The sequence below is a fragment of the Labeo rohita genome, unplaced genomic scaffold (assembly GCF_022985175.1).
Source record: "Labeo rohita strain BAU-BD-2019 unplaced genomic scaffold, IGBB_LRoh.1.0 scaffold_108, whole genome shotgun sequence".
Taxonomy (NCBI): Eukaryota; Metazoa; Chordata; class Actinopteri; order Cypriniformes; family Cyprinidae; genus Labeo; species Labeo rohita.
The window spans coordinates 116,851-128,536 of NW_026127208.1; the positions used below are offsets into that span (position 1 = coordinate 116,851).

Here is an 11,686-nt window from a genome sequence, read left to right on the forward strand (position 1 = left end):
TTCACACGGATCTTTAAATAATAATAGCTCATTTTGAGATGCAGGCCTACGTCTGAGCCGTGATGACGAAAGCTATGTACAAAGAGCTGTAAATCCTGGACAAGACAACAACTCGGATGAGTCCACAAGAGAAAGACGGATAGCGTTCTACCAGTTACAATTCCTGACAAAACATACAAACATCTGACCATTGTTTTGCACACTGACAAACTGCAAACACTCAAGAAGCAGGTCACCCAAAGAGCTCAGCTGACTGAGTTTTCTAGAAACATTGGACTATGCCAGTGCCGATACATAGTGTTTGTACAGTGTGTGTGTGTACAGTTGTGTTTCCACTAAGAAAATGGCTCGGTGTGAGATCAAGCTGACCGCACAGCTGTCGGATTTCCCTCTAACATACGTGTGTTAAAGACTCACGCTGGACTAAGACTGACAGCGTTTAGGACGCGTGACCGTCCCTCGTTTGATTTGTTTTACGGTAGATAGCGATTAGCACGACCGTAAAACGTGTTTGATAACTCGAGATCTAAGTCGCCAGTTTTCTAAAAGCATTTTACATAAATAAATGGGTGCAGCAGAAGGCTATCGGTGCACGGCTCCTCCCTCCATTCTATCGATATGTAACCTTGAGAAGTTCAGATCCGTCCCGTTCTAGCACTTCAAACGCACGGCTGACCCACAGGTCTCCCTGCCCCAGTGCATGCTGGGAATCAGGTAAATATGTCTTTCCACTCATACGGCCACCTGCTGTGAGAGCGGGATGTCACAATTATTTGCTGAATGAAAGCCGGCCTGTATTTTGATAGCGAAAGGTCACTGGGTTTGATTTATCAGCTGGAGTAAAACAGCTGCTATCTGGAGTCACTCAGAGCACTGATAACGACGCTTGTCTTGACACGACTCCCCGTTTGGAACGCTCTGGAAATGATGCAACAGCTCTGTGAATCGAAGCACTGGATTGAACTGCTTATGTAAAACCAAAACATGTTAAATGTTTATGTAAAACCAAACAGATTTGCGGTGCTCATTAAAACACACTAAATATCGGCTCCAAAACACACTGACTTTAGGCTCTTTAATGATTCCTCTCACCGAGTTAGAGGCTCTCAAGCGATCGATTGTCGCTGTGGTTTGAGTCCAGCACTGATAACAGTTTGCAAGTGACCCTGCTTTTCTAAAACAACTCAAAGAAAAAAATAAAACATTATTCCTGAAGAAGATGCAAAGTTTACCGGTCTACGCAAATGTAAGTCACCTTGTAATTGGCACTGGATTCTGTGTTATGTCCTGACGCACTATAGTTGAATCGCACAGTGAGGAGGAGCACATCATTGGTCAGGTTCGATGAACGCTCTAGTCAGCTCATCTAGTCATTTTAGTACATCTGTACACCTGCAAACCTTGAGGCATAAGATGGCGCAGCACATGGCAGCCACGGTGCTTCGCTCTCCAGTTGTTCTTGTTCGTTTTTCCTGTTTTTTGTTTGTCAAACACAATCAGTTTTACCAGGGGTGAACTGCTGAACATTCGGCAGAACACACCACATAATCTTCTACCGGTTTTCGACTCTTCAGACATTTTGCTGAACATTGTAGTTGGCGGAGCGGCAGCGCTGATCAAACGTTCTAGGAAGCGAGCCGGAGCGCTGGTTAAACTTAGACAGCGCGGATTTCAAACGGCGTTTGAAGATGATGCTCTCTGAGATGGTGCTCTTCACCCGCCGGGCTATCAGCCGTTGAGACCTTAGAGAATCAACGGGGAAATCGCGTGGCGGCGGGACGTGCTCTTACATCAGTGAGAGGTGGTGTACAGATGTAACAGTGTTAAAGAAGATGTGCTGTTCCGATCTGGAAGCACTTTTCATTAACTGTAAGCCGTGAGTGTTTACGTTTCTCCGCAAGTTCACGTGAGCCTGTCCTTACAGAAACTCGCTGATCTGATCACAGAACTAGAACAAAAACACCCGGACTCTAATATTTGCAAGCATTTATACTGTCCCAACAAGATGTCAAATATAAATATTAAGGGAACAATTTAAGACAGTTATACACCGTTATCAGCATGGTAAAGTAGATTCGTCTCTCGTTGTCTCTGAGAGAATTTGTGCCGTTAATGCAGTGCTAGCCATAGTTTCTTTTTCTTTCACTTACTTTCACTAAAATTCTTGCAGGCCAGAAACACAACAAATAAGGAGATTAGAGCAGCGCAAAAAAAGCTACGCTAAAAAATTGGAAGATCAGTTCTCTTCAAATGACTCTGTTTCAGTGTGGAAAGGTCTGAAAGCCATCACAAACTACAAGTCACCGTCCCCCGTTGAATCAACGACTTGCTGAAGACCTCAATGAGTCTTACTGTAGGTTCGAAACCCTCCCTCCCCCAAAAAAAGCACACATCGCACTGACTCCTGAGCAGATGACTCCTCTGAGATGCCAGACTTTGGCCATAGGTTACAGAAAATCTCATATTAAATGAATGAACATGCCCTTTCTTCATTTTGGCATTTCAGAATATCATTAGAATATCAACATTGGTGAGATTCAAAAATCTGTCCTTCTTGAATAATTTCTTTGAAATACTTGAGTACCGATTCTGATTGGTCAGTATAATGCTGTATCGCTCATCCACACTGTAAAAAGTGAATCTGTGTAGTTGTTGCTTTAAGGAGGTTTTTCTATCTGATACTACCTATAATTCTAATTTTATTGTTATGACCTACTTCAATCAAGATTACGTAACATAAAATGAGAGAATGTCATTTCAACTTAAATCCATTGCACTGACCCAACGTACAACGTCCAATAATGCTCAGAACAAACACATTCAAAACATGCGCACCTGCTCCACGATGATTAGTGAATGTTGGTTATGTTTTGAAATGATTATATATTTTAAGTTGCAGCAAAGTGAAAATCACAATGGACAGCGCTACTCTTCAAAATAGTTAAAAAATCACCAACATCTCTCTCTCACACTCTTACTACAATCCAGTCTGACTTTATCTCTTTCATACTAAACTTCTTATTGAGAATTGAGGTTTAGATGTTGATGTTTTATTGAAAAGAATCAAGTTTGAAGTCTCCATTGTGCAGATAAGTGTTTGATTCTTGAATACTTAACATCAGCTTTTCTCTGATTGCTGCAAACTGTGTATTTCTAAGGCACTTTTTTTATTGTGACAGTTGTGACAGAAACTCTGATCAGATCTTGATTTTTTATTGACCTAGTCATCATGTAATAGTCAGACTCGCAGGTGATGTCAGGAGTTTGATGTGTCATGATGTCATGAAAATCAGATGTTGTGATTTTTCTCTTTTATCATATAGGAAGTGTTTTCAGCTGTGTCTTTTTGACTCACACAAAGATCAAGAATCAGTGAATCTCAACAATGGTGACAATTTTACCTAAATGGAGAAATCAGGGTTTTTTTCAGGTTGGTTGAATTCAGTTATAATCAGTCATCTTAAATAATTTATTTCATTTCAACAAAACCAGTTATTGTAGACGTTACCACATGAAGAACAATTTCTAAGTTGAATCAACAAAATATTTTTTCAGTGTAAATGAAACGCATGTCGCTGTATTTCGTGTCTTATGGATTTGATATTCTCTTTCACACAAATGACCTCAGAGAATGACTTCAGTAACTACTGATATGAATGTATTATTGCTGCAGGCTGATCGTTTGGTACACCGCAGCTGAGGGATGATTAGTTCTGTTAAACATTATGTGCATAAGAAGCTTAAAGAAAATAAAAGCAATTACAGCTCCTATTTTCCCGTCTCTCTTATTTTGGTATTATGATGCTATACTGATCTTTCCATATTCCATATGGAACATCAAGAACATTCAAACATTTTGAATTAAATGAAAGGGCTAATATTGTAGACAAGAACTAATCCTCATGATTATTAGGCCAGTGATCGTGCTCATGTTCACCTGCAGAATGAGCAGCTTCTCTAGTCAATAAACAAAAGTCTGTTTGCTGAAAGAAGGATCCTCGTGAGCTGATTGTATTCAGTAATGACTCTGTAGTTAAACGCACTTTTGTATTGTGTTGTCATTTTTTTTTTGTATAGGACTAGATATGAACTATTACGCTTTTATTCATCGAAAGGTCTTTGTAAAACCATCTTTGTTATTTGTCTATTTGTTCTGTTAAAAATCACTTGGCGGAAGTCGGATCGAAACATTCCAGATTCCAGTCGATGGTCTCAGAACCGACTCCGAACTGGACGAAACGTTAAACCGTGTCCGTGTCGCTCCGCCTTCGGGACAAACAAAGAGTGCGAAAGAAACTCTCCGCTCTCCGGCTCCAACTCAAACACAAACATCGACCTGATTCCGTTTGTTCCAGTCGAGAATCGTCGATTCGAAGATGTTCGTCGTGTCGCTGCTGTTGTGCGGACTGGTCCTCTGTCCTCCGATTCTCCGAGTGTTTTTCCCCTATTTCTGGACGGATCTCGTCTATCACACACAACTGCTGCGGATTTTACTCAAATTCGTTTCCCGCAGAAGAAGGCGACCGCTGTTTTTGGCTCTGGACAGGTTTTTAAAGCAGGTCGAAACGCGGCCGAACAAGACGTTTATCGTGTTCGAGAATAAACGCTACTCGTTTAAAGACGCAGACAGAGAGAGCAACCGAATAGCGAACGCGTTACGGGTCGCGTCGGTTCTGAATCCGGGAGACACGGCGGTTCTGTTCCTGCTCAACGAGCCCGCGTTCATCTTCTGCTGGCTCGCGCTCGCCAAGCTGGGCTGCGCATGCGCGCTCCTCAACAGCAGCATCCGCGCGCGGAGTCTGGTCGCGAGCTTCAGCTGCTGCCGCGGCGCCACGGTCCTGATCGCGTCGGAAGGTGAGAAACGAACCGAGGAACACAACACGTACAGCACATTTAAGTTGGACATTTCATGTGTCATTCTATTTCCTTTCCTAAATCTACAGGTGTAGATCTATCGGTGACACGCAATGAGTCACACTCAGAACCCACTGAAACCCGCTGTGCTTAATTCCAGTGCCATTTCATCATGAAAGCACGCATTCTTTGTTAATAGGCTTTCAGTCTGCTGGCAAGGGTTTAACATTTGACTGTTTTTCAGATCCGTATTATTTTTCCATCTGATGGCACTATTGGCACTATTATTCTCCCTCTTTAAAGTATTTATTACGTATTACTTACTTTCTAAATCCTATTTTAAAGATGATGAAAGTTACAAGGACAGACATGAGATGGTTCTTTTAATGCTTTCAAATAAATAATACATAACTACATTAATTCTTCTGGTCACACTTTAGATCAGTTCTCACTATTAACTATGAACTAACTATAGATATACTCTTAATTACTGCTTATTAATACTTAGCAAAGTAGTTGTTGACAATTAAGTTTAAGAATTGGTAGAATTAAGGATTCATAATAAGGTCTTGCACAATCAGACGTTAATATGTGCTGTTTAAGTAATAATAAACAGCCAATATCCACACTAATAACCAACTAGTTAATAGTGAGAATTGGACACTGAAGTGTTACCAATATTCTTATTAACTCACCGAAGTATTTAAAGTGAGAAGGGTACATAAAAAGCATGCATTTTAAGGTTAGACTTTAAACGCTGATGTTAAATCCACTAGGGCTGTGGTTTTCAAACTGGTCCTGTTCGAGCATTTTGTAGGTCTCTCATATCTGACGCTCCCATTTCAGGTCTTGCGGTCTCTGTCTCTACTGTCGAGCTGATGCGTTGAATCAGGTGTGATTGATGAGGGAGACACAGAAAATGTGCGGTGTTGGGGGTGCTCAAGTTCAGTGACAAAGGAACTAACTATAATTAAATTGCAGAAAAATAAGAGTAATCCCTTCCTTTACTTTTTCAAGAGAAAAGTAATTAAATTACAGTAACTGATTACTTAGTAACTAGTTACACCCAACACTGACCGCAGTAATCAAATAAATGAATAAACAAAACCTGCTTAGCATTTATTATATGGAAAATAACAGATTTTTGTGCTTCTTCACAAAAAGCAACAGTGGCATTATGTAAACCAACTGCCATTTAAAGGCTTAAAATCCTGAAAACGAATGCACGTTCAGCAGTTACGATCAAGACTGATGAGGACAAAAACATTTATGCCAATGAAAGTGGAGAAAAAATTAGGACAAATTTTTGTTCTGTAAGTACCTCGGTGTCACTTTACAATCTGTCGTCGCTCAGAGCTGCAGGGAGCCGTTGAGGAGGTGTATGAAGATCTCCAGCAGGAGGGCCTGACGACGGTCTTCATCACGGCCGAAGAGCTCAGATCGTCGCGGATGAAGAGTCTGAGCCGAGCGGCGCAGGAATCGTCAGACGCTGCCGTTCCTCGGACGCTCAGAGCGAACGTGTCCTTCACGTCGCCGGCCGTCTACATCTACACATCTGGAACCACAGGTGAGCCCTCAGCAACACTGAGACACTAGTACAGCTTTTTTATGACAGGACAGATCAGACGTGACAGGAAGTGAAGTGGGAGAGAGAGAGAGAGATGGGGGCAGGATCGGGAAAGGTCCTCGAGTCGGGATTCGAACACGGGACGCAACGGCGCGTGCTGCCCACAAGGCTGTCGGCGCCAAAGACACTTGTACAGCTTTAACGATACTTAATTAGTTATTATTTCATAGATTTTCAGTTTCCATTTTAAATGTTAAAGTTCTAGGAATTTTGTTTTTGATTTTTTAATTCTATACAGCTCTCATTCATTTTACTGCTGCTTCAGTTATTTTTAATACAAGCTCAAATAAAAATGAGAAAGGATTCCTTGGAAACTAGTTGAAATACAGTGAGTTTGTTTCTTTGTGAAACAAAATCTAACAACTGATGACTCTGAAAATCTAAGACGACTCCCGCTTTGAAAGAGTAAAACATTTGTTCTCAAACTGAAAAGTAATTGATGTGTTTTTATCTATGGATGTGTAGTGAAAGCAGATGCTGTAAGTGTGAAGGGTTCGGAGTGTAACTGTGTGTGTGTGTGTGTGTGTGTGTATTTCAGGTCTTCCTAAAGCAGCAGTGATCAATCAAACACGTCTCCTCGCTGCTCTCGCTGTGCTGGCGTCAAATGGCGTAACAGATACTGACGTGGTTTACGTGACTCTTCCTCTGTATCACACGGCCGGCTTCCTTGTGGGCTTCTTGGGCTCCGTAGAGACAGGTGTGTGTGTGTGTGTGTGTGCTTGTTTGAGCTCTTCATGACTGTGATCAGGAGCTCAGTGCATAATTTCCTCACTCTCTTTGTGAAAGAGCTCTTTTGTGCGAACGTAAAGCAGCAGAAATTCACACGACGGTTCCTCTTTAATCAGGTTAAAGGTCGAGTCAGTCCTCAAACACACACACACACACACACACACACACACAGATCTTCCTGTCATATTCTCATCAGATCTGAGATCAGAATAATCTCTGTTTCTCTCATTCTCAGGTTCAACTATAATTTTACGCCGCAAGTTTTCTGCGTCTCAGTTCTGGGACGAGTGTCGGGCTCATAACGTGACGGTGATTCAGTACATCGGTGAGGTTCTGCGCTATCTGTGCAACACGCCGCAGGTACGGCAGCCGCCGCAGATCGTCAACACATAGTGTGTGTTCGTTTACATTAGTGAATAGTAGGTTAATAATGTAGAGCACATTCGTTTACAGTTGTGTTTATGTCAGCTGACTGTGAAACACTGAGCAGATTTAGAAAGCTGGCAGCTCAGCGCGGTCACTGAGGCCGTGTGTGTGTGTGTGTGTCGTACAGCTGTTACTCTCTGAAAACTGATCCCAGCACAGCTGGTTCATTTAAATAGCTCTAATTCTTGCTAGCTGGACGTGCCGGCGTGTCGCTCAATCTTCTCTAGAGTTACACGATCAGATGTCCGGTTTGGGTGTTTTATTTCCTGGCCGTCGAGGTTTCGTAAGTAAATTGTGAATATTCTTTCTTTGGTCATTGAAACCGGATCCTGAAGAGCACATGAGTTCATGTGACAAGGCCGACGGCCAATAAGCGCATCCGTTAAGGGCCGGCGCTGATCTCGGAATAGCTGCTGGCCTTTACTAGGAATACCGCGGCGGAACCGATCTCCTGAATGCATTACGACACGAGGAGATCACGTTTTATTCCAGGTTTCGCTGTGCACCGAACTGTAAATTCCAGTAACTGCTGTTACGGTCATGAATCTGTACGGTTCTCGGTGTCACACAGATGTTCACTCTAGCATCGTTTGTGATTCGTTCTAGAGAGCGAGCGATAAGGAGCACGGCGTGCGTTTGGCCATCGGGAACGGGCTCCGCTCAGACGTATGGAGGGAATTCCTCGAGCGCTTCGGTCGCATTGAAATCAGAGAGTTTTACGCTTCCACTGAGGGAAACGTGGGTTTCGTGAACTACGCCGGTAAGATCGGCGCTGTCGGACGGCTCAGCTATCTGCACAGAGTAAGAGCGTTTGACCGGAATCACGTGACTCGCGCCGTCCTTCCACCGAACGCTCCTCACCCTCGGTGTGTTTTTCTCTCGTCACACAGAAACTGTTCCCTTGCGCCCTCCTTCAGTACGACACGGAGCGGGACGAGCCGGTCAGAAACTCCAGAGGCCTGTGTGTCGAGGTGCCTAAAGGTCAGAGGTCACGCACGTCAACATGAAACACGCTCGACCCCCTCTAGAGTCCCATATAAAGAACGGCACTTCACGTTACAAACGAACGACTGACTTTACCCGCACTGACAGACTGAGCTCATCAGTCGCTCCCTCCCATGATCCAAACTAACACCACATCCTCACACTTTACTAAACAGGCTATTTTTAGAAACGTCAGCCTCACCAATCGCTGCTGATCACACTGGACAAATATGATCATAATTTATGATTCTAAACAACTTCGTGTGTGTGTATTTGTGTTTTGTGTGTGTGTTTCCAGGGCAGACGGGGCTGCTGGTGTCCAAGATTACAGAAATCGCTCCTTTCGTTGGTTATGCACAAAACGAACAGCAAACAGAGAAGAAGAGGCTGCGTGACGTTTTTAAACACGGCGACGTCTACTTCAACAGCGGCGATCTGCTCAAGATCGATCGCGACAACTTCATCTACTTCCAGGATCGAGTGGGAGACACGTTCAGGTATTTCCTCAACATCACACTGGAGATCAGATGCAGTGGATCTGCGAGGTGATTGGTGGAGGCTGATGTGAATCTGTGCAGGTGGAAGGGAGAGAACGTGGCCACCACTGAGGTCTCCGACATCGTCAGCATGCTCGATTTTGTCGAAGAGGCGAACGTTTACGGAGTTCGAGTTCCAGGTTTGCCGAGTCCACGTTCGCTCCGAATGTCGTTTCTCAGGCGTGACGTCGCCAACGGTCTTTTGTGTGTTTTGCGAAGGTCACGAGGGACGGATCGGCATGGCTGCGGTAAAACTGATGGACGGAGCGGAGTTTGACTGCGAGAAAACATTCGACCACGTCTGCACGTTCCTGCCCGCTTACGCTCGACCTCGTTTCATACGCATCCAGGTAAAACTCTCTCAGTGAGATGATAAAGCAGCGTCTGTAGGTCAGTCCTGGTCTCACATGTTGTGATGATTCTCTCCAGAGCTCGATGGACGTCACCGCCACATTTAAACAGCTGAAGCTGAAGCTGGTGGAAGCCGGATTCGATCCCAGCGCGACCTCCGATTCGCTGTACTTCCTGTGTGAGCGCGAGCGGACGTACGTCTCGCTGACCCCCTCCGTCTACCGGCGGATCCTGTCTCGCAGCATCAAACTCTGATTCTCTCTCCTGTTTCAGCACTGCAACTGCTCTTTAGATGAACATCATGACATCTCAGAAATATTTTACTGAAGTATTAAAGAGGCACTGATAATAATTTAGTAAATGTGGAAACTCTTCTTAAAAACCTGATCAGTGTCACAACAGCACTACTGAGCTGTTACATTTGTTTCCCAAATTTACACAAATCTGTGATAACATGGAATCCATGTGATCTATAATTCATGAAGATTTTCCTTATTCTAGTATGTAGGAATGTTTGTTTTTTATTTTTTTAGATATGAATCTTGCCTGTGAAACAGTCTGGGGACTGGAAAACTGGTTAAAATGGATATTGCATTAAAGTTTTTTTTTTTTAAATAAAATAATGTTTTATTTATTTTGCTTCTTTTAGTGTTAATACACCTGATTCAATCACTTTGACAGAGACTTTTAATTTTTTCAAATAAAACAAAGAGGACCTTGATGTGGAATCCGCTGTTTGGCAGGTGCCGTTCATCCGTTTGACCGCCAGAGGGCCGCACAGTTCGCCGAGCTGACAGACAGTTAGTCTGACCCTAAAACTGACGAGAGAGACCCTCAAACGCTTCCTTTCGCCAACTCATCCATTATACAAGGGCAATAAAGTATAAAACATAATGTTTTTTTTTTTTTTTTGAAGTTCGTATCACTGATTTTGTTATTTACCTGTATCAAGAGTTCACACTACGGTATAATAATAAATAGAGTAAGGGTTATGTGTATTTGAACGTGCTCCTCCAGAACTTCAGTAATAAAACATGATTTATTAGGCTACTTTCAAACAATCAGTATATTGTATAAAGCTATAAATAAAGTTCTGGTCTAATCTGAGAGAACAGCCCATAATCTGACACGATCTCTATAGCGAATATTATTAGTCAGTGCGCATAATTATTATTACATTCAGAATTAATGTACGTTTTGATTATCACATCGATCAGTGGTGTAGTCCTACAAAAAATGTAGTGTACTATCACCCAGTCTACCTAGTTGCAGTTGATCAACACTTACTAGTTTACTAGTTAGTTACTAGTTTTGTTTGAGCGGGAGTTTCAATAACACGCGCTGCTCCTGTCCAGAACTACAAAAACGAATAAAGCGCGTTAAAAAAAACTACAAACATGGCGGATGTGCGCAGCCGGCAGTTAGGTAGAGATTTGAGTTACTAATAATCAACATTTAACCTGGTAAATAAATATATATATGACGTATATATGTAACGGAGGCCAGCAGTAGGTGCTGTGCAGGTAAACCTCGCTCCCCTGATCTCAAGAGTCTTTATCCTCCTCGTGCCCGAGACCAGACTGTGTGAGCGGATTGTGATTGTCTTTCTTTCTTCAGTCGATAAGAAATCATGTTTCTTGAGGAAAACATTTCAGGATTTCTCTCCATATAATGGACTTCGATGGTGCAAATGAGTTTGAATGTCCAAAATGTAGTTTAAATGCAGCTTCGAAGGCTCTAAAAGATCCCAGTGAAGGAAGAAGGGTTTTATCTAGCGAAACGATTGGTCATTTTCGAAACAAATTGACAATTTATATAGTTTTTAGCCTCGAATGCTCGTCTCGTCTCTGCTCATTTGTAGTCAGTACAGTTATGTCGAAAAACTCCCGTCTCGGTTTCTTCTTCAGTGTCAGTTGTCCTTCATCACTGTTTGATCTTCTTTGCACGTTCTCGTTGTAAACACGGTCTCGGTTCTTCTGCAGCGATGAGGACGATTCTGAAGTTGGGGAAGAAAACAAGATGGGTTTTTCTCGAGATATTTGTATTGAACCGGAACAAAACAGAATTGACGCAGACTTCGACAAGAAGAGCGTTTTAGGTTAAAAAGTATATAAATTGTTAATTTGTTTCAAAAATGACCAGATAAGACTCTTCTTCCTCGGCTGGGATCATTTAGAGC

The 11,686-nt window shown here is 42.7% G+C and overlaps 1 protein-coding gene across 2 annotated transcripts; it reads left to right on the plus strand.

Annotated features, from left to right (window-relative positions):
* Window positions 1-4,266: 4,266 nt before the first annotated feature.
* On the plus strand, window positions 4,267-10,184 carry zgc:158482 (uncharacterized protein LOC100009650 homolog). 2 transcript variants are annotated; one of them, XM_051100736.1, is made up of 10 exons: window positions 4,267-4,854; window positions 6,209-6,421; window positions 7,020-7,178; window positions 7,446-7,570; window positions 8,243-8,437; window positions 8,527-8,617; window positions 8,919-9,117; window positions 9,199-9,296; window positions 9,376-9,506; window positions 9,586-10,184. In XM_051100736.1, the coding sequence occupies exons 1-10, from the start codon at window positions 4,377-4,379 to the stop codon at window positions 9,760-9,762; spliced, it is 1,866 nt and encodes a 621-aa protein (XP_050956693.1). In that variant the 5' UTR covers window positions 4,267-4,376; the 3' UTR covers window positions 9,763-10,184. The 2 variants fall into 2 exon arrangements, with proteins under 2 accessions (XP_050956693.1, XP_050956694.1); XM_051100737.1 differs by lacking the exon at window positions 8,243-8,437.
* Window positions 10,185-11,686: the final 1,502 nt, after the last annotated feature.

What these genes read in the sequence shown, in the direction of transcription:
- zgc:158482 (XM_051100736.1), top strand. Translation starts at nt 4,377, where the DNA reads ATGTTCGTCGTGTCGCTGCTGTTGTGCGGACTGGTCCTCTGTCCTCCG. An exon ending in CTACACATCTGGAACCACAG is followed by an intron (nt 6,422 to 7,019) that starts GTGAGCCCTCAG and finishes TGTGTATTTCAG; the next exon opens with GTCTTCCTAAAGCAGCAGTG. An exon ending in TTACGGAGTTCGAGTTCCAG is followed by an intron (nt 9,297 to 9,375) that starts GTTTGCCGAGTC and finishes TGTTTTGCGAAG; the next exon opens with GTCACGAGGGACGGATCGGC.